The sequence below is a fragment of the Vipera berus genome, assembly GCF_964194415.1.
Source record: "Vipera berus genome assembly, chromosome: 2".
NCBI classification, from domain to species: Eukaryota; Metazoa; Chordata; class Lepidosauria; order Squamata; family Viperidae; genus Vipera; species Vipera berus.
Genome location: NC_138203.1, coordinates 177728405 through 177751303, shown reverse-complemented (window position 1 = coordinate 177751303; position 22899 = coordinate 177728405). Strand labels below are relative to the sequence as shown.

The 22899-nt window shown below is 40.2% G+C and overlaps 1 protein-coding gene across 1 annotated transcript in view; it reads left to right on the top strand.

The window, feature by feature from the left end:
* The window catches only part of USP43 (ubiquitin specific peptidase 43), a 128237-nt gene that overhangs the window by 54053 nt on the left and 51285 nt on the right, over positions 1-22899 (top strand). Inside the window, exon 3 of the mRNA XM_081319633.1 lies at positions 10354-10460. Within this exon, the coding sequence (XP_081175759.1) occupies positions 10354-10460 (107 nt within the window). The remainder of the gene's footprint in view (positions 1-10353; positions 10461-22899) is intronic.

Sequence of the window (22899 nt, the reverse complement as noted above, 5' to 3'; positions counted from 1 at the left end):
AAATTGGCCTTGATAGGATGCTGCATTAATTTTTCAAGGGGTAGAAATTCCAGATTTGGGCAGGTCGCTTCAAGTGCCTGTCCTGAGCTGCAGAAGTAACCAGCAAGCGTTATGGGGATCAGATCATCTCAGTGGAGAAGCAATCTTTAGTTCTTCAGATCCAAACAACAAGGCACAGAAGTGATTTGCATTACCCTGAGTCAGGGTGATACAATATTTCACTTCCAGTTGGAAATAGTTGACTCCACAGTCTTGAAATGCATAGGATTGCATATACAGAAGCAGTTTGCTCTTCACTGCAGCAGCTAGATGTGTTTCCAGGATTGTCCAGCTGCATTACTTAAGTTGAAGACAGGGGCTGCTTTTTTTCTTTTTTGTATTCTGAAGCACTTCTTCTCAATTCAAACTGTTAAGATTGCATGCCTTTTGCATTCAGCACACTCAGAAACAGACTATCGCTATAAAAATGTGCAGGTTTGATGGAATGCATTTTGTCTTCTTTGGCCTGGAGAGCTGTGGCCAAGAAAGAGCCTGGAACATCTCCCACTAAATTTTTATTACTCAATTTCCATTTAATACATGTATTAAGCCTGTAGGTTCTTGGTCAGCAATGGCTCAATCTACTGTTTCCAAACTATAGTGAGTAAAATTTTTCTTTCCCCAAGTAGCTGTTGCCATCCTATAATAATCCCAAGGACCTGGGCTATTTTGCAGATAGTACAAGAGTATGAGACTAGAGTACTTTTCTTTGCATTTGAGTAGCACCTTTTTAACATTTCTCTGCCAGTCTTTTAATAATGTAGGTTATAATAGCACCATCAACTAGTGCTAGGTTTCTAAGTATGGGGCAAGAACTTTATAATCCCCAGGCAGCTAGGGAGTTACATATTTGGAAATAGAATGACAAACATAATCCCAAAATGTAAAATCTGACTGCCTTAAGTTAAAGGCACTGAGTACTTTGAAGAAGAAAGAAGATTCATTCTTGTTCCAGAAGTAATTATTATGTTTCTGCAGACAGGCTCTAAACCAAGGGTTCCCAACTGGGGGGTGCGAGATGATATTACAGGGGGTGCAAAAACTTGGGTTTTCAAAATTATAGTGTATATGCATAGTTCATTGCTGTTATTTCAAATTTTTATAAGGGGTGCGAGAATATATCAGAAGCATTCTAGGGGTGCAGGGTATAGAAAAAGTTGGGAGCTGCTGCTCTAAGCCAACCTCTCCTGATTTATGTACCCTGGGACTGAGATGATGGCCAAGTAAAGGATTAAAATGAAATTTTCCCAACCTAATGTTTGAAAGGAAGCAAACTCGAAGAGGACATTAACTGATGGCTTCACATAATTGTGTAGCTTTGTGGAAATTTTTATAAAGTTCCCTTAAATTGTCATAGATATCAAATCTATATACCGGTATACACACAAACATACATACATATGTAGTATACTATAGATATATACTATATGTTTAATGAAAATTGAGCCAGGCTTCAATAAGCATAGAGATGTAATTTTCATAAATAGTTATCAGCCTTTGTATTCGTGGAATTCAGAATGATATATATTAATTAAAATATTTATGACCCAATCTGTATTAATGTACAGCATCATAATTAATACTGAGCAATCAGCAATAAAACAGCTTACAGATCAGAGTTTGGAAAAAGAGTCATGTCTTTCTTTGGCCTAAATATAAAACCAGTACTGATCCTAACTTATGCTCTAGTGTAGATGGAGAATATTCTGTAGTTGACATGTTAGAATCCAAAAAGTCCTTTCTCTTGTCTGTCTGTCTGTCTGTCTGTCTGTCTGTCTGTCTGTCTGTCTGTCTGTCTGTCTCTATCTATCTATCTATCTATCTATCTATCTATCTATCTATCTATCTATCTATCTTGACATGGGTATGTAACTGCACAGTAATAAAGTTATGTCAGATGAACAATCCATTGACTGTTCACTTCAATAAATCAAGATTCAGTCAATGATACTGTTGGAAGTCAGCCCCCCAGAGAAGAAAATATTAAAAGGGCAGAAACATATATTTCTTCAAAGGATCTTAAAGAGGCAGAAAAGCATGCCCAGTTTTTTTTTAAATATCCCCAAGTCTCCCTCCCCCAAGCAGAAACCAGCTCTGTAGAAATGCAGAGGTAAACCATTCAGGAAGGTTGAAGCAAGAAGATTAAGAAGACAAAGACACCTAAAATCTACACACCCCATCCAAACTCCAAGACAGGACATAATAGGATTAAACCACAGATGCCAAAGGGGCACACTCAGACTCAGGTCAAAATGACACAGGAAATACAAAGCCTCAAACAGGAACAGGAAACAACCTCAAGAGCCCCAGAGGGTATAAAAACCCACTCCCTACATGTGCTCTCTCTCTTTTCTTCCAGAGCCATCTTTCTGTCTGGCTCTCCTCTTCAATAAACTGTAACCTTCTTTCTAAAGCAGTCGCCATGTTGTTTATTGCCGGCTTGGACTGAACCATGATGAAGACTTTTCCTTCAACAATACATTCACTGTAGGAAAGAAATATTGTTCAGGTGCAGAAATCCCTCACGTTAAAGCTGAAAAATATGAATTTGTACATGGATAAATATGAAAAGCATTTTAAATCATGGTATGGAAATCAGATTATACCATTGTAGATTCCAGCTATTATTTTGCATAAAATGCAAGTCTCATTTATAAAGTTTAAATCTTCTGCTTCTTTCTACTACCCCAGTGATGCAACAGATTAGATACTTGTCTTTTGGGGGCATGACACCCAATTTTAATGTTTCGTCTTCTCATGATAGACAACTGTGGTATCAAGCTGTTCATTTATGACCCTGTGAGAAGTAGCTTTATTCAGAGAGATTATCCTGAAATTGAGAGATGGTATCTGTGGACTTGTAAGAACATTATTATGCACTATCCTTTAGTCTATATCAACTAAGCTAGCACAATATATTTTGTGCTGATGTTGTGATTCTTGGTGATTTCCCTAAAACACATTCTTTCTTTTAAAAAACAGTGCTCACTGGAATTTCAGTTACACTGGCCTTAGTCCATAAAAGTTTTGTCTTCGGATGCTTTCCAGGATCATGAATTTGGATGGCTTACTTTGTGAAATAGGAGAGTTCATGCTGTTCTTTTCTTCTCTTTTTTGTATTATGGATATCCTTATAGCCTGAAAATTCAAAAGTAAATTCTTGATATCATCCACTTTTAAGTTAGATCAGAGGACAGGAAATGTGATCCTTCAGATGCTGCTGAACTATAACTCCCAGTAAAACGTAGGCTCGTTGGAACTACCAGGAAATGTAGTTCACTAACACAGGTTCTAAGTTTAAATACTTGAACTTCTCTCTTTCCCCACCCCCCTCTCTCTTCCTCCCTCCCTTTAATATGATAAAAAGAGGAATGGGAAGACTGAGGCTGAGTTGGGATGTTGCAGAGAAAATGGGATTATGATGGAAGGTTAAATATTTGTGCGATATTTTGTGTGAAACACATGAGTAAAAGGAATAGCTGTGTATTTTGGGTACAGTGCATGAAAAAACAAAGTTCTTGGTGGGAGGAATAGTTAGATAAAATTAGATAAAATAATACATTTCTCTGCCTTATAATTAGATTCTTGGCTAAATTTCTCATTTTTAGTATCACCCACTTGTCTTTTTGCAAAATATTTGCTTGCTTATCTGTGCTCTTTTTGTTAGCACAAAAGAATAAAATTCCAATGTGCTGAAATCCTCAAAAGGTTGGAGAATCCCATGGTAGAAAGTTTCTCAAAATATTTTATGAGTAATAAGATATCTCAGGATATTATATCATAGAATTGGGACCATGTACTATATGACCATTAGATATGCTCAATGACCACCACATTTGTTTATGTTTGCTTTGTACATTTTTGCTTTGAGCTTAAGAGCAAATTGTGGTTATGGAATTTAGAATAGAAGTATGTCTAATATCATCACTTCCACAGGCCCTTTTAGACTGCTATTATCAGTAAAGGTAGCTTATTTTCTTGCTTCATTAAGTAGTTACTTAATGACTATTCCTGCAGTACAGGAATTCTAAAACTAAGGCATTTTATAAAATAGAATGGAATGTGCCTTCCTTGTCTTCCCAGTGTTTGGAATCTTAGAAGAGAAAGATTGCTATTTCAGTTGAACCTATAATTAGTGATAATAATAGGTTATTGAGTTTTATTTCACCAACTCTCTTCACCAACTTAATGGCAACAACTCCCAGAATTTCCAGCCAGATTGGCCTTGGCTAATGCCATGTTCTTTGAAGGTTGCTGTCTTCAATACAGTCTAGATGAGTCTCATGATAGTTGCAAATACATGAACTGTGTGTGTATGGAAAAGGCTGAAAGCCATTTAAGTAAGTTGGCCGTAAGTGACACAGTTAACCATGTAAACCATGTAATCTCAATTTAAATGCTCTTATGTGCACATATTTGTGCACTGTTACTATCTTGATAGAATTTTAATTCAAGACTGCTTCTGTGACCTGGTACTTACACTAGTATAATTGAAACAAGATAGGGCAGGCATGCCAAACTGCCAGCCCGTGGGCCGGATACATCACGCCAAAACCGTGCCCACCCCATTGCCGGCAGTGGGGGAAAAGTCACGATACGTCATGTGACGTCGCAAGTTTGACATGCCTGAGATAGAGCATTTGGATTGTTTATAAGATTATAAGCCTTAGCCTTAGTTACATTAAAATAGGCTTCTGTTTTATGTTAATTGCATGTATCCAGCCCACTCTACTTCAGGCCTCAAAGATCAATTCTCATCTCACTGAAAAATATATTTTGTTTTTCCAATCTGGAATTCAGCAGGTATAAGAAAGGAATCTATCTGCATTCATATACAGATGCAAGCATAATTTAGGCACTCCTGATCAAATTATATGTATTAATGTACTCCCTATGACAGATGTAGGCAACCTCAGCTCTTTTATGATTCATGGACTTCAACTCCCAGAATTCCTGAGTCAGTTATGCTGACTCAGGAATTCTGGGAGTTGAAGTCCATGAGTCATAAAAGAGCCAAGGTTGCCTACCCCTGCCCTATGAGAATAGAAGCCTATACCATTTCTACATAGTACAAAGTTAAACTTCTATTTATATACTTGTTTACAAATTTATAATGAAAGAATAGTGATTATAGCAGGCACCAAAGTTTGGACACATATTCAGTCAGTTCTTTATAACATGTGTAGTCAGATAATTGTCTTACTATTCTTGCTCTTGATTTTTTTTCTACTTTCCTTGAAGAATTCTTCTAATTCAGAAATATTCTTTGGTTTTCTTGCAAGTTTGAGGTCTCTTTTAAAATTAACAGCAGTATTCAAATGTGGAGAATATGAAGGCCATTCCAACCTTTATCTTTCTTTTCAGTAAGTATTTCATGGTAGATTTGGAAGCATGTTTCAAATTATTGACTTTCTGAAATATGCAGCCTTTTTTCAGCTTCATTTTTGTGAGACTATGGGACACAAGCTTCTAGAATATGATATTTAATTGGATCCATTCTACCTTCCACCACATAGCGCCAAAGCATATTTTATCCAAAGGTACCCTGCATTATTATTGCTGAACAATTCAATTTTTGTTTTATTAGTCTAAAACTCTTGTTCTAAAGCATTTCAGGCTTGTCAGGGTTTTTCTGTTTCGTTGCATACTTAGATCATTATTTTGGTGATGAGGTTGGATGAAAAGTTTCCTTGTCTCTTGCAGATCATTATGGTGTAAGCAACACTAAACTGTGGGGCTGTGGACAAGTATTCCAGTTCCGGCTAAACTCTTTAACAAGTTATTTTAAAGGCATCCAGTGCTAGAGGCAGCAAAGTAACTCTAAAATTGTGGAGCATCTTCTGTGTTTCTCAGTAAAGGTGGAATTCTTTTCTTTAAAAGCATTATTTTTTCTGTGAACATAGTTCTTCTGTGACGCATGAACAAGCTTTAATTTTCTTTCATTTGTTCAAAGCACATTCTCCCAGAAGGACTGTGGCTTTTCAACATGCACTTTAGCAAACTCTGGTCTGGTCTTTTTTGTGTCTTTCGGGAGTGGGGTCTTCTTGAAACTTCTACTGTGGGAGCCACTTTCAGTCAGATGGCAACAGATGGTGACTTGATATTGTTGTACTTGGATCTTGGGCTCAGCCAGGATCCTGTTTGAAGTTTTCCTTGGTTCCTCCTCTACCATTCGAGCTATCATTTACAGTTTGGGAATAATAATAATAATAATAATAATAATAATAATAATAATAATAATAATAATAATAATAATAATAATAATAATAATAATAATAATAATAATAATAATAATAATAATAAAAAACAATAAGAAGAAGTTGGAAGGGACCTTGGAGGTCATCTAGTCCAATCCCCTTCTCAGGCAGGAAACACTATACTATTTCAGGCAAATGGCTGTCCAGTCTCTTCTTAAAAACTTCCAGTGTTGGAGCATTCACAGCTTCTGGAGGCAGGTTGTTCCACTGATTAATTGTTCTAATGTCAGGAAATTTCTCCTTAGTTCTAGGTTGCTTCTCTCGGTTAGTTTCTATCCGTTGCTTCTTTTCCTGTGGCCACATTCAGAGAGGTTGGCTACATTCCCATGGACCTTAAACTTCTTGATAATATTAGCAGCCATGGGCAAACAATATGAAACTCTTTGGAGAAGGTTTTGTAGCCTTTACCATGCAGGGGCTATTAGCTTTTTCTCATCCTCCTCAGGCTACTCTCTGCTTTTCTTTTTCTTGTCTGTGTTCACTGCACACAGCGTCCCAAAACGCTTGAGTACTTCTCTCCATTCACATAGGCTCAGTGACTGATTATGTGATTGAAGACACCCGTGGTGCTAATTAAAGCAAATAGTCTACTTGAGGGATCACTAAAATCCAATAATGTCTTCTAACTTCTAAGAGGTACCCATAATTATGTCCACACCATTTTCATGTTTTATTATTTGCAAGACTATGTTAAATCATACATCAAAAGCAAAGTGCCTGCTCTGTGGATTATGAATAACAAAGGGTGGGTGCCATTTACTTGTCTCAGTTTCACAGCAAATTGGGATTCTTTTGGGGTGGGGGGAAGTAGAGGAGTATCCATATTTTTGACCATGTGAGTAATTTCCATTTTTAATAAGTTGAAATTGGTAGCTGAAAGCATTTAGGGGTTTTTAATAGCCTTCCCCCCAAAAAAGAGTGAATTATTTTTATTTTTAAATTCTCAGACAGCTGCTTAGAGAAGCCTGCAGTTGTGCAAGTAGACTGAGAATTTAGAAAGGACAGAGTATTTGTTCACTTGTGAAGTTGACCTTGCCAGGCTAATGGTACCCTAGCCTAATAAATCAATCAACTTCTGGAGTGTATTAACAACTTTACAGTACAATGAAAAAAGTATCACTGAATCAACTAGAAGAGGGGTGTCAAACTCAATTTCACTGAGGGCCGCATCAGCATTGCGGCTGCCCTCAGGGGGCCGGGTGGGTGTGGCCAGGGTGGGCGTGGCCTACTGGGTGGGCGTGGCTACAGTGCATATGGCCTACTGGGTGGGCATGGCCAGCTCTACATCGTTCGCATCAAGGGTGCCTATGGGGGCCTGGGCAGGAGTGGGACAGATCTGACGGTCTCTGGCAGAAGGAGAGTCTCTGGGCCAGGGCCAAGGAAGTGGGGGCTGTTCCCTCACTGGTTCCAGGGTGGCTTCGCGGGCCACATGAAACCACTTCATGGGCCGGATCCGGCCCCCGGGCCTTGTGTTTGACATGTCTGAACTAGAATGATGTTCCAACTTCTGCACATGACATATTCAAAGTGTTCTTTTTGAATCTGTGAACAACAGCACATAAGTTGTGGACATTTGGGGAAAGATGTTATGAATAACTCTGTAGCTGCTAGAAATTGTGTTGGCTTCTTCTTGCACAGATTCATACAGTTTGGCCAGAGATGCCTAAATTTTTGCACAACTGTATATAGCTGTGGCAGAAAAAGAATTTGCTTACAGTGTTAAAAACTGTTCTGAATATATTAACACATGCCTGTTTTTGCATAAGCAATATTACAAAATTTACTAGCCAGTAAACTGCTATGCTTCTAGCCTGTTTTTCTTTCCATGTCAAGAGTCATCCACTCCTTGGCTTTTACAGACAGCCTAAATAGCCTGATTAATGGTGTCAGTGTATTCTTTTCTCTTCATCTTGCTACATTTAAGAACCCCATTAAAAGATTATTTTCCTTTGTCTTAGCAGGAAGAACAGTGTACCGTCCTTGGCATGTGAGGTCACTAAGATCCAGTTCATATGTTGCTATTTTAGGGTACTGGTGATGTCTGGGGAAAAAAAAACCCTCAAAGCCCAAGTGATAGCAGGAAGCGACCACATTCAATATCTGGATTGAATGCTTAATTCTTACGCCAGTGGACCAGCATTTTAATGGTGGTAGCTGGCTTATGCATGCATATGTTATTGCTGCAAATAGAAGGGTCAACTATGTCAAAATAATTTGGGAGCAGCAGGAGCTGCATACCAATTGGACAATGTAAAAATCCCCTACTAGCCTTGGATACAAATGGAAAAGATTGCTTTTGCTCCTAGTGATGTAATTTATTCTATTAATAAAAAAGGACACTTAGGCAAATATTTCCTCCTGAAACACAGGGCAATTTGTCTCTTTCACTAACTTCCTTTTAGTACATTTCCTTTGTAGTATGTACAACAAATTCTGTTCTGTTGGTTGATATAGAACAAAACAAAACAACAACAAAAATATTGAAAACTGGGAATAGGAGAAAATAGGCAGCTTCTAATTTTACAGAGGAAAATGCTCACACTATATACTTGAGGGAAATGCAGAATAATGAGATATTTGATGTCTAAGGAGATTAGAAGTAGATAAAAGAAAGCAAAGAAGTTTATATGAGAGTTAACCAAGGATATAGATATTATAGATAAAGATAAAGGTTTCCCTTTTCCAGTCGTATCTGACTCCAGGGGATGGTGTTCATCTCCGTTTCATAGCCGAGGGAGCCAGCATTGTCTGATGACATTGCTGTGGTCACGTGTGCCAGCATGACTATACGCCGAGCTGGACAGAATGCTGTTACCTACCTACCAAAGTGGTACCTATTTATCTACTTGCATTTGCCTGCTTTCAGACTGCTAGATTCAAGAGCCTTGGTGGAGCAGTGGGCTAATGCCTCCTTAAGTAACACCAGCTGCCTGCAATTAGTGCAGGTTCGCATCCCACCAGGCTCAAGGTTGACTCAGCCTTCCGTCCTTCCGAGGTAGGTAAAATGAGGACCCAGATTGTTGGGGGCAATTAAGCTGACTTTGTAATAATGCCGCTTGGGGTGTGTGTGAAAGCCCTAATAAGCAGGCATATACATAGAATGAAGGCTACTGCTAAGCTTGTAAGCCGCCCTGAGTCTTCGGAGAAGGGCGGGATATAAATGGAATTAAAATAAAAAAATAAAAATAAAAAAAATAGATTGGCTGGAACTGGGGCAAGAACGGGAGCTCACTCCATACGGTGGCCTCAGGTCTCCAGGTTTAAATAAATTCCATGACTTGCAATACCTTGGAAGATACACCTTACATTTGGGGATCCAAGAAGAATGTTAAAAAGGTATTAATTAAAAAAAATAGCTTTGGATTATCTCTGGGTGTGGCCATATCAAGGTTGCTTATTTATAGAACCATAAATCATAGCAAAGATTAGCATTGGGCTATACATTAATAAGTGTGCCAGTTCTCCTAGCTAGCCACAAGTCTGTCAATGTCTTGCATGTAGTGTTCACCTTGTTTATGAATGTCTTTTATTTAGAGAAATAAATCATTGAATATTTTAAACTAGTAATTAAACTTCTGTATCCACTCACTTATTTAGGCAAATTCCTAGAACAGGATGTGTGTGTCTATGCATATGTATTTTAAAATCTCCACTGGGATATTTAAATTGACAGTTTGCAAACATGACATTTAGTTAGATCTCCCCCTTCCTTTAGGCAGATTTTTCGTATTGAAAGAGTAAAGGTGTGACGCAACGAAAGACAATAATGGAAAGAGAGAGGGAGTGTCAAAAAAAAAGAAAGCAAAGCTGTTGAGACTGACCATTCCTTATTAAACAGTGATTTAACAAGTAGTTCTACCAGTTCTGGAGGTCAGAAATCCACTTTCCTGCTAGTAGCATAAGATTAACTGTTTTCTGACATCTAATGGTCATTCAGATTTTTGGTACCAAAACCTGGTAGCCTAGTTAAGACAACAAAGAGTTTCTACTCAGTGGAGTTTCAGAGCGAATAGGCATGCTTCCTATTGTTCAGTGTCTGTTTTGGCTTCTTTCACAGCCACCATCTGGACAGGAAGAGAGCTCCAACAGTGGAAGTGCCCAGGCAACTGTTCAGCCTCCCAAGGGCCAAAGCTTTGTGCAGAATCACTTCCAGGCCCAGTACAGGTAAGAAACTAACACAGAATTTCCCACATTACTACTAAAGATCTACCAATATTTTTTTTGTCCATCTAGAAGTCACCCCTAAAATAGATTGTAGTAGATACAGCCAAAGATCTTACCTGGTGCAAATTCCACAGTGTTACAATTCACTAGGAAGCAACTCATGCCCAGGGATAGACAGAGGGATTGAGGTCCTAAGGGGTGGCTTCCTGTGGCAGAATGAAGGCTGTCACTCTTCCAGGCAGGGAGGAGAAGGCAGCCCACCTTGTTTAGTCCCTAACCATGGTTCCACTAGGTGCTGTTGGCAGGGCTTTGATGATGCCCCTTCACCTTCCTAAGCATGATTCCTACCAAGACCTACCAGTGGCCGAAGAGACTCTGTTCTAAAAAAAAAATGTAGCAACTAGATTGGTTAAATAGTAATCCTGTGTAAATTGTAGGAAGATGCTTCAGAAAAGTGAAAATCAGTAGTTCAGTTTGGAGCCGTTGACGATTACTCTTCCGTCAGCTGCCAGTGCTGTGAAATCTAACCTGATTCCCTCAGTGCAACAATGGAATGCTGCCTTCACAAGATAAGCTATAGTGTTTGGACAAGTGACACTAAATTAATCCCAATGTAGTTTTACTATCTTCATTTGCTCTTTCTCAGCTGGCAAAAATATGAGAACTGAACTGGAGTATTAGCATATGGCTTGGATCATTTTGTAAAAGATCAGGATCCAACTGTACCAGTCTTCTCTAACCTAGTCCCTGAATGTGTCTCTTCTGCAGTTCCCAGAATACATATAGTTAGGATTCTTGGATGTAAGATTTCAGGACATCTGGAAAGTACCAAGTTGCATACTACCTATTGGGAAAATTGTTCCATGTTTCCTTCATGGACCTACCTGAGTGAGAGAGAGAGAAGGGCCTGTGATAGGAAATATAGAATGTGATTCAGTTCTGTCTCTCTTTGTGTAGTCAAAGCAGTCTTGGATTAGTATACAATATCTTGAGGATGTTGTAGCTCTTGACATTTTTGCTATAGTAAGTGGATGTTGGAAAAAAGGAAAGGAAGGTATTGCTGTCTCCTTTTGGATGAGACAGCAGACAAATGCTTCCATTAGTGCATGATTCCTGCTGTTGACACTGCTGATCCGTGTCTCCGGCACTGAGATGAAATCATTAGGAACTGAGAGACAGTCCCCATCTTGAGGCTGTTCTTCTAGATACTCCTTTAAAAAAAGGGCTGCTGATTGCCAGGGCTTTCCATTGTTATGTCCTGTTCTGTGTAGCCGGGTGTTCTGAACCAGGTGAGCCTTTGGTCCTGCCCTTCAGAGAAGCAAGAATGGCAGCAAGGGGAAAAGTACACAGTCAGGATCCTGGGGTTTTGTTCCAGTCATTAGAAGGTAGGTGAAACAGGAACAGTAATTTTTCTTCCTAAAAAAAAAGGTCCGATAGATATAAAAAGTAGGAACAAATGTAAAGGCAGAGTCATGCTTACTGAACTGCGCAACAATACAATCCTAAACTTGCACCGTGTCCAATTTATGGAGGCTTTTCTAGATTAAATTTGCCTCCTCGTGAGTCTTTCTCTTTATATTTAATTCAGAAGATGATCTGTGGGTTATTTTCACTGGGGGGGAAATGAATAAATAGATCTTCCACTCTAGCTGTGAAAGCACATCTTTCTTCTTTTTACATTAAATAAAAGTCTGTTGTGATACAGTTCAGTCCATTCTTGAAAGCTAAATATGTTGCAAGCAACATTCTGCTGTTCTGACACTAGAAAAAGCCTGGATGCTTCATAATGCATCCTTGCCTTCAGGGATGCACTTAGAGCTAGCTAAGATGCTTTTGCTGTACCCTGAACTATACAGATAAGCAGAACAGCCACGCTGCAAATGAGAAAAATCTTTTCAGGGGTGAATAAAAGCTTTTAATTTGGGGGAAGAGGTGACTTAAATAATATGTAGGATATGGGTTTTGGAAAGGCTAGGAACCCTTTCAGCTGAGGTGTTCTTGCTGGAGACCAATAAGACTATTTCAGCTGCTGCAAAGTCACTTCATAGAACAAAAGAAATGCCATTTAAACTATTTGCTCTCTGTGCAATATACAGGCTGATAGAGCTTGTACTCTTGTGGAACCAAAAGGAGACTTGAGAGCATTTTCACCAAGAATGGTTAAGTGCTAGTGCAGTCCAGGCAAGAGACAATAAAGTAAGTTAAAACTGCATGGATAAATTGATCCCACTGCATGTGGAATGCAGTTTGACTTTAGAGGAGTGAGCACTGTAGGCACTGAGAGAAGTACAGCAAGTGAAACGAATGTATGAGAAATTCTCAGTGGTTCACATTAGACGGCGAGTTCATATCAATTTGGACTGGCACTAGGAACCTAGGTGTCAGCCTGCCTTCCACCAAGGAGGCTCATTAGGTGACTTTGGACCCATCACTGTTTCTTACGCCAACTCACTTCACAAGACTGTGAAAAGTAGCAGGAGGGAGCACTATGTACATCACCTTGAACCCCTGAAGTAGAAGCACAATATAAACATAACAAGTTATCAATAATTCCCCTATCTGAGTGTAAAGAGCCTTGGTGGAGCAGTGGGCTGATGCCTCCTTAAGTAACACCAGCTGCCTGCAATTAGTGCAGGTACGCATCCCACCAGGCTCAAGGTTGACTCAGCCTTCCATCCTTCCGAGGTAGGTAAAATGAGGACCCAGATTGTTGGGGGCAATAAGCTGACTTTGTAATAATGCCGCTTGGGGTGTGTGTGAAAGCCCTAACAAGCAGGCATATACATAGAATGAAGGCTACTGCTAAGCTTGTAAGCCGCCCTGAGTCTTCGGAGAAGGGCGGGATATAAATGGAATTAAAATAAAAAAATAAATAAAATAAATTGTGCAGATTGTTACAGGCAGTTTTAAACGTCATTTCATTAAACCATTAGCCAATTTTTTCTTGGGCAACGTCTGCCACTCCAGCTGTTCTTGTTCTGTTTGTTATGGTAGTTTGTTTGTATAGGTTAATGGATAAACCACCCTTGTTGCTTGCATCTGCATCCGGGACTTGAAGGATGTGCTGTAATCAAGAATTGAGAGACTCAGTCAGGATTAGACAGTTATTCCTGAGGGATGATCTTGCCAACATGTTATTCTTCTGTTTAGCATGCTGGTTGAGCAATTCCGGAAGTTTGAAGGCCACGCTTTTTAAAAGTTGCTAAGGTTGAAAAATACTAGTCTAACCTACACTTTTGATTGACTGCAGTGGAGGACTACAAACTAAATACTCTTCTCTTTTAGCCAATAGGTTATTTATAAAAATAATAAGGGTGGGATAAAAATAAATAAATGACTTTGTCTTTGATATACCTGCTTACTTTTTTTTTTTTTTATTGAAAAGTTTTAAAAATACAGTTTTCCTTTAAAAAACCCCCTTCCCCCTCCCTCCTCCCCTCCCTACCTCCCCCCTTCCCCCCCCCTGCTTACTTTTTTAAATAAAACAAATAGAGGTATCTCTATATGCAATGTAATAAAAGGGAGTAGCTTCAAGATTGATAGTTGAGTAAGGCTGCTGCAGTGAAAACAAGATAGCCTCTTATGAAACCTTAAAAGGAGATATTGTGTGCTACAAAAAACTTCAAAACTTTACGTTCTAACACACATTCTCCATCGTATGGGATATATGAAGTATTATCTTAAAAGAGTGATTTGAGAAAGAAAACACATGCACTTAAAGATGCACATCTCTGTGGCAAAAATATATCCCTGTATTTGTACATATTAGCAATAGCACTTAGACTTATATACCGCTTCACAGTGCTTTACAGCCCTCTCTAAGCTTTTTACAGAGTCAGCCTATTGCCCCCAACAATATGGGTCCTCATTTTACCGACCTCAGAAGGATGGAAGGCTGAGTCAACCTTGAGCCGGTCAGGATTGAACTGCTGACAGTCGGCAGAATTATATTGTTGCTATAAAGGCAAAATGTCTCTGCCATACTCAAAGTGGTAAGCCAAACCTTTTGCAGAAGATTGCATTCAACAGAGGCAATCAATCGCTTTCTTCCTTCCCACACAGCTTATAATGATGGACATTTCCCTAATTATTAATAATAGGTCACTTAAAATGCAATCAGTTCAGCAAAACTGTCTCTAGGCCTATACCATACTGGGAACCATTCCCTGCAGCAATTGTGCCTCCCAAGCAGAGAATTCCAATTAACCCTCCTTTATGGGAAAACAGATGAGCCTCCCAATCTCCAGCCTTCTTTCTCAAGCCACAAACGCACATTGCTTCGCTCTACTGTGACATTGCAGCCATCTCCATGGCAACCCATTGTACTGTTTGAAAGGGCGGCTGATGTGGCTCGTATCTATGCCGTAGGAATGCAACCACAAACATTTGCTTGAGTAGATACTAGAAATTTACTTTTTTCCCGCAAATATGCCCCTTATCAACAACTTCATGTTCAATGTGAAGTGCTTGCGAAAAAGAAAAAAAAATTCCCTTTCACATGCTTTCCTACTTATATTCTTAGAAGAAAACATATTTTTAGGAAAGAAATTGAAATGAACTGAGGTGGCAAATGAGCTTTGCCATTTGATTATTGAATCAGAGTCATTTGAGGGGATCTATGCCGTTTGGTAGCATGAAACCTAGAGCCACACAAAAGATGGACAAAAATGGCATTGCTGTAGTAGGACAGTCACTGTTTCAAAATAGTGTTGTTTGTTTTGAAGTTACACTTGATAGCGAATAAAATTCAGCAAACAGAGAATTGTTTGGAAAAAAAAAACTGTTTAGGCCAGTGATAGAGAACTTGGTACTGTTTTGGACTAAAAACTCCCACTAACTATCCTTGTCACAAATTTGGAATCAACCACAATACTGACTGAGAGCAAATGGAATTGAAGTCCAAAACATCTGGAGAGCACCAGGTTACCTGTGTTTAAGAGCAACAATAGTTTTGAAAGTTACACGGGCTGTGATTAATGAGTTCTCAGTGGGTTGTAAAATTGTAAATTTTGAAAGGAACTCCAAAGTCATCTAATTCAATTCTCTACTAGTGTGGGAAATCTTTTACTGCACATTCTTGACAAACTGAACCCCAAACTTGGCAGTGCCGAGACCCTTCTTTTTTTATGCTGCTTCCTTTCTTCTCTTATTTATTTTATTACATTCCACTTGTATTTTTACAAATAACTCAAGGCCATGAACACATCCAGCACACCTACCTCACTATTCCTGTTGTCCCCATCACAACAACCCTATGAGATGAGTTGGGCAGAGAGAGAGAGTCAAAATGGCTGAAAGTCACCAAACTGGCTTTCATGGCTAAGGAGGGACTGAGACTCACAGCCTCCCATTTTCTAGACTGGTTCCTCAACCACTAGGCCAAATTGGCTCTCTTGGGGGTAATGATTGGTTGCAGAGGACCTGTAAAATTAGCTGCGGATCATCAGATGCCATCCTTTTGCTTATATTCCAGCAGTTGTGTACTTAATTTTTTTTCCATGTGGAATTTGTACTTTTCTTTAAATGAAATGTTGGGCACTTCCTAATTAACTGATATAATTCTGCACCAGCTAAGAAGCAGCTCTTGTTGTTTTTTTGTGGATTTTCTTGTTTTGTTTCATTTTGTTGCTTAAATCATCTTAACAGTTCCTATTCTGTTCCTAATTTGTTCACTCATAGTGCCTCTCTATGGTCATTGTAATTTGCATGTAAGATTTCAATACTGTCTCCACCTTTTCCCCAACAAAAGGTTTTGGTCTCCCCTTGCCATAGAAACTAACATACCAGCTGACCCTGAGTGCCCCTTAAGGCTCCTTTCCCACCAGACTGGTTAGAAGGGACATGCTAACCATGCCAGATCTCTCCAGCTCCCTAATTAATTCCTTTCTCATTAATACTTATTAAAAAGGCTGCCTTCATTTTTCAGTCAGCTAACTTATAGTCTGGGCATCAAAGCCTGCCTTTACGCAAACAATCTATTAATGTGTAATGCTGCTTTGCTCACAGATTACTGGCTCTGATGCACAACAAAGGAAAACAAAGCTCAGACTTTGGTTAGATTTTAATTTAGGATGTGAGAAAAGCAGCAGCATAGGAGGTGAACTGGCTACTTAATATTCATGATATGCTTTACTGGAGAGTTTCTTTAAAACATGGCATAGTATTGGGAAAGGGAAGTGGTTTGCAGGAGATTTAATCAGGATTTCCTTTCAGTATCCTTAAAGGAAAATCACCATGTACTCTCAATACCTACTTTTCTGTTTTAATGTTTATCTATTAAAAGACAAATCTAAGTACTTCCTAGTCCGGCAAACTATTTCTTAGAATGATCAAAAAGATATTATACATCTGGAAAAATCCATAAATCCAGCTGTTACTCTGTGACATACTGTCTCTGAGCATCGATTTAGATATCATGAAAAAAATCTTTGGTAGACTAACCCCTTTTCCACGAATGTATTGAATACTTTCTGAGAACCATCCAAGAACAGGGCTTCCCAAACTTTTTTCTTCAACCCCAAACCATTTACCAGAAAATCCTTATTTAAATGTCCCTTTTGTAACTGGGCAGTGAGTTTGTGTGTCATTACCCAAAGAAAAGCCACTTTTGCCTAATTTGGGGTAATCTTCCCAGGTTTGGGAAGCACTTATCTAGAATCATGGCTGTTGTTGCTCTATGACAGGGGTGTCAAACTGCCAGCCCATGGGCCGGACGCGTCACGTGGAAGCTGCGCCCAGCCCATTGCCGGCAATGGCAAGACAGTCCCGATGCATTGTGTGACGTCGCAAGTTTGACATGTCTGCTCTATGACATAACAAAAGTAAATTACACCCTTTGTAAAGGAACACTTTCTTTTATCTGTCTTGAACTTAGTTCCAATCAATGGCAGTGATTTCTAGTATTATGGGAGAGGGATTGAGATTTGCTTTGCATCACCTTTTTCATTTTCTTAACCATCTTCTGCATTTTCCCATCTACACTTAGAGGAAAATGGGCAATCTCTAATCCTCAGGCCTGTTGGCAGAACCAAATCTTCAGGGAATCAAAAGAGTCTTTGTCACAAAAGAGTGACAAAGAGACAGTCTTTCAGATAACCCAGTCCCAAGCCATGAAGGGCTTGAAAGGTGACAATTAGCACCTTGAATTGCACCTGGGAAGCAAATTGGCATCCAGTGCAGCTCCTGCAAGAGAATTGATGCATTTGTGCCCATCTGGGTCTGCACAAAACTGTGCAGGCCGCTGCATTTTGAACCAACAGGAGCTTCCAGATGCTTTTCAAGGGCAGCTCCATATAGAGTACATTGAAATAGTCAAGACAAGAAGTAAGTAGAGATTGTTGGCCCAGGAAAGGGTGGTAGCTGGTGTACAAAACAGCTGCACAAAGGCCCTCCTGGCCAGGATGGCCACCTGCTCCTTGCGCAGGTGTTGTGAGTCTAGGACAGACATGTCAAACACAAGGCCCGGGGGCCGGATGCGGCCCGCGAAGTGGTTTCATGTGGCCCGCGAAGCCATCCTGGAAACAGTGAGGGAATGGCCCCCACTGCCTTGGCCCTGGCCCAGAGACCCTCCTTCTGCCAGAGACCCTCAGATCTGTCCCACTCCTGCCCAGGCCCCCATAGGCACCCTTGATGCGAATGATGTAGAGCTGGCCACACCCACCCACCAGGCCATACGCACTCTAGCCACACCCACCCAGTAGGCCACGCCCACCCTGGCCATACCCACCTGGCCCCTTGAGGGCAACCGCAATGCTGATGCGGCCCTCAATGAAATTGAGTTTGACACCCCTGGTCCAGGAGAACCCCCAGATTATGTATGGGTCTGTTTGAGGCAGTACCACCCCATCCAAGGCCTAAGGTGGCAATTCTTCATGAATCAAAGAACCCAAACCCAGAGCTACTTGGTCTTGCCAGGATTCAGTTTCAGCCTGTTGCTCCCTTAAAAGCCTCCAAGCACTACAAGAGGGAGACACACCATTGCTTAACTCACCATGAGCTGAGACACACAGCTGAGTATCATTAGCATATTGATGATATCTCAGTCCATGATGATGGAAGATCAGAGTTACAATGACCTGAAAAAAATGACTTATGGCCACACTTAATGATTGTTGATCACCTGTTGCAACCTTCTGACAAGCAAAATCAATGGGGAAGCCAGATTCGCTTAACAACCATGTTACTAACTTAAAAACTGCAGAGATTCACTTAGTAACTGTGATAAGAAAGGTTGTAAAATGTGCAAAACACACTTAACAAATGCCTCATTTAGCCACAATTGTGCGCTCAATTGGGGTTGTAAGTCAAGGACTGCCTGTAAAGTGTAAAATTTAGTGAAGTTGGATAATCCCTAAATTTAAGATGAATTTGTTGTTAGCTGCGAAGTCGTGTCCGACTCATTACAACCCTATGAACAACGTTCCTCCAGGCCTTCCTGTCCTCTACCATCTTCTGGAGTCCATTTAAGCTCACGCCTACTGCTTCAGTGACTCCATCCAGCCACCTCATTCTCTGTCGTCCCCTTCTTCTCTTGCCCTCAATCTTCCCCAGCATTAGGCTCTTCTCCAGTGAGTCCTTCCTTCTCATTAGGTGGCCAAAGTATTTGAGTTTTAGCTTCAGGATCTGGCCTTCTAAAGAGCAGTAAGGGTTGATCTCCTCTAGGACTGACCGGTTTGATCGCCTTGCAGTCCAAGGGACTTGCAGGAGTCTTCTCCAGCACCATAGTTCAAAGGCCTCAATTCTTTGGCGCTCAGCCTTTTTTATGGTCCACCTTTCACTGCCATACATTGCAATTAAGATGAATAATATACTCTAAAAGGGACGTGGTGGCTCAGTGGGCTAGGACACTGAGCTTGTCGATCAGAAGGTCGGCAGTTTGGCAGGTCGAATCCCGAGTGCCGCGTAACAGTGTGAGCGCCTGTTACTCGTCCCAGCTTCTGCCAACCTAGTAGTTCGAAAGCATGTAAAAATGCAAGTAGAAAAATAGGGACCACTACGGTGGGAAGGTAACGGGTCCGTGCGCCTTTGGCATCTGGTCATGCCGGCCACATGACCACGGAGATGTCCTCGGACAAGCGCTGGCTCTTCGGCTTTGAAACGGAGATGAGCACCAGCCCCTAGAGTCGGAAATGACTAGCACGCATGTGTGGGGAAACCTTTACCTTTACATTTAATATACTCTACCCAGAAAACTACCAAAGCTTGTTCCGTGAGTGTGCTTTGAGATGCAATCACATTGAAGCAAGATGGAATGATAGTATTTGTTGATATTATCAGGAAGTTCCAATGATGACAGGAGGATTAAACTAGCCTACTCAGTGGGAGTTAATTTAGATTTCCCTGATTTCCAAGCAGATGCCATTATTGTTAAGTAGAGAAAGAGAAATTGACTGTCCCATTCCATTTAATCACATTTAATGCATTCCTTTCCTTCTTTTTTTTAAGAAAAACTTAATTTTCAACAAAAGATAAAATACAAGAACTGCTTACAATTATAGAAGTGCTGTGTATTTTGGTTAATTTTAGAGCAAAAGTTTAATGTATTTTATATTTGTATCTGCATCAAAGGAAGTTGGAAGTTATTTTTTTATATTTTTCTTCCTTTTTCTCGGCACCCCCAATTTTGTTTTGTCCCTTTCTTAACTCTGGCTAAAGGTTTTCAACAAGAAGACTTGAGCAGTTTTCGCATTTTCAAAGATCTCTTTGCATAAATAAATGGTGATTTATGTCAATAAAAGAGATAACTAAGCTGTAAAATGCTCCCTCTGGATGTTCACTGCTGCTGTTCTTGATTTAGTAACCTGATTAGCCTAGTTAAAATTGTATATCCCCTGTGATATTGGGTAAATTGGTGTATTTCAGTCCTGTCCTGAAACTTTAATTGAATACTAGTAGAAATGTTATCAAGGGACGCGGTGGCTCAGTGGGTTAGGACGCTGAGCTTGTCGATCAGAAGGTCGGCAGTTTGGCGGGTCGAATCCCAAGTGCCGCGTAACAGAGTGAGCCCCTGTTACTCGTCCCAGCTTCTGCCCACCTAGCAGTTCGAAAGCACGTAAAAATGCAAGTAGAAAAATAGGGACCACTACGGTGGGAAGGTAACAGCGTTCCGTGCGCCTTTGGCGTCTAGTCATGCCGGCCACATGACCACGGAGATGTCCTCGGACAAACGCTGGCTCTTCGGCTATGAAACAGAGATGAGCACCGGCCCCTAGAGTCGGAAACGACTAGCACGCATGTGCGGGGGAACCTTTACCTTTTACCTTTAGAAATGTTATAGTAGAACTGTTACAGAAAAGCAGCTGCAAAGATAACATGAATTGTATTGTCTTGTATCCTATAGTGACTCTTTCACAAGGACATTTACATATTTGTACACCATGTCTGAAGAAGGGAGTAAAAATCTTGCTTTCTGATGGTGGCTAGAGTTAGCATCAGGTCTAACTTTGTATAGTTACAGTGCTGTCATTCTTCCTTTTTCTGGAATAGATTCAGCCCTGTATGTTGCTTTTCCCCACCTGGCACTGTTTCTTCCCTTAGTTAATCTTTTTGGAAATGTTTTTATTTTCATATCAGGAAGCAGGTTTCATTTCTCATGTAACCTGCTAAGCAACTAATACTTCCAACGATGACGTCTTAGTAAGACCTTTCAGTTGATTAGCTATACTTATGGCTCTGAGAATAAATTTAATTTCATGTGCTTTTTAAATGGGGGGAGGGGAGTTGCTCTCTTTGCTATGATAGGAAAGCTGGAACTGAATCCTTCTTAACCTCAGAGATATTCATAATTTGCTAATAATTTCAAAGTAAGATGTTTCTTCTCATTGGTATCTTCCTTTCTTCTCCTCTTCCCTTTTTTCAGCCTCCCTTTTTTGTTTTAATTGGCAATCTCTTCCTGGCAGAACTTCAATTTATTTTGTAAAGTAACACATATCCCTATAAAATAGCAAACATGTATTGTGTTGCTTGATTGACACCTGGTACAGATTTGGAGTTTACCCAGTTCAGTTTTCATTAATTTGATTATTAGAGCTATCCTCTTTCAAGTTAGGGCGTTAGGCTCTTTAAATTCCTTTGACTAGAACTGTAAATTACATGAGAATTCTTGAATATGTAGGTGCACCAGAGATCTATGGATACTCTCCCAATTTGTCAATCCATTTGCAAGAAGGGGAGTGAGGGTGGGTGCCTTAATTGTTTAAGTTTCAAAGATTGTCGTTTAATATGCCACATGATTTTGAAGGGAGCAGATGGTAAAAGTCTGAGTGTTGGTTTAACAAAACTCAGGAAAGAAAAGATTACTCTGCTATTTTAAACTAAGGTAAAAATGTGCAAAACGTGATTTAACTTAACCAATGAATAGTGCAGATGTGATCATTTCTTAAGTTCTTTTCTGAGTTGAAATAGTTGTGAGGTATTACTAGGAATGGAAGTGAGAGGTGACTAATGGAATGAAGAGGAACAATGGCTGAAATGGGCCCTTATTTGGATGAAACACAAAGCTGCTGCTCTCTTCACCTGTATTTAAAATTAAGAAGGGTCTCTGTGCAGAATTACAGTTTAGATATTTTATTTTTTCCCTTGAATCTGAGGCTTTATTTCTGATACATATCCAGAAGGTGCCTTGATCAAGCAGAACACTTTGTGAGAGGAGCTAAGGTTTGCAGGTGCCACCTCTTTCTTCCACAGGTTTCTGGTTTCCCACTAGAAATCACAATAACACCCACATTACTTGCTGTCCATAAGCTTTTAAAAACCAAAGTGTTTTAGAGAGCCTGTGGGAAAGGAAAATATGTTATTAGTTAATTATTGCTTAATTTTGTTTTTATCAGTTTTAATGTATTTGTTGTTGTTGTTGTTAGTTGCGAAGTCGTGTCCGACCCATCGCGACCCTATGGACAATGTTCCTCCAGGCCTTCCTGTCCTCTACCATCTTCTGGAGTCCATTTAAGCTCACGCCTACTGCTTCAGTGACTCCATCCAGCCACCTCATTCTCTGTCGTCCCCTTCTTCTATTGCCCTCAATCTTTCCCAGCATTAGGCTCTTCTCCAGTGAGTCCTTCCTTCTCATTAGGTGGCAAAGTATTTGAGTTTTAGCTTCAGGATCTGGCCTTCTAAAGAGCAGTCAGGGTTGATCTCCTCTAGGACTGACCGGTTTGATCACCTTGCAGTCCAAGGGACTCGCAGGAGTCTTCTCCAGCACCATAGTTCAAAGGCTTCAATTCTTTGGCGCTCAGCCTTTCTTATGGTCCAGCTTTCACTGCCATACATTGCAACTGGGAAGACCATAGCCTTGACTATACGCACTTTTGTTGACAGGGTGATGTCTCTGCTTTTTAGTGTGCTGTCTAGATTTGCCATGGCTTTCCTCCCCAGGAGCAAGCGTCTTTTAATTTCTTGGCTACAGTCCCCATCTGCAGTGATCTTGGAGCCCAGGAAAATA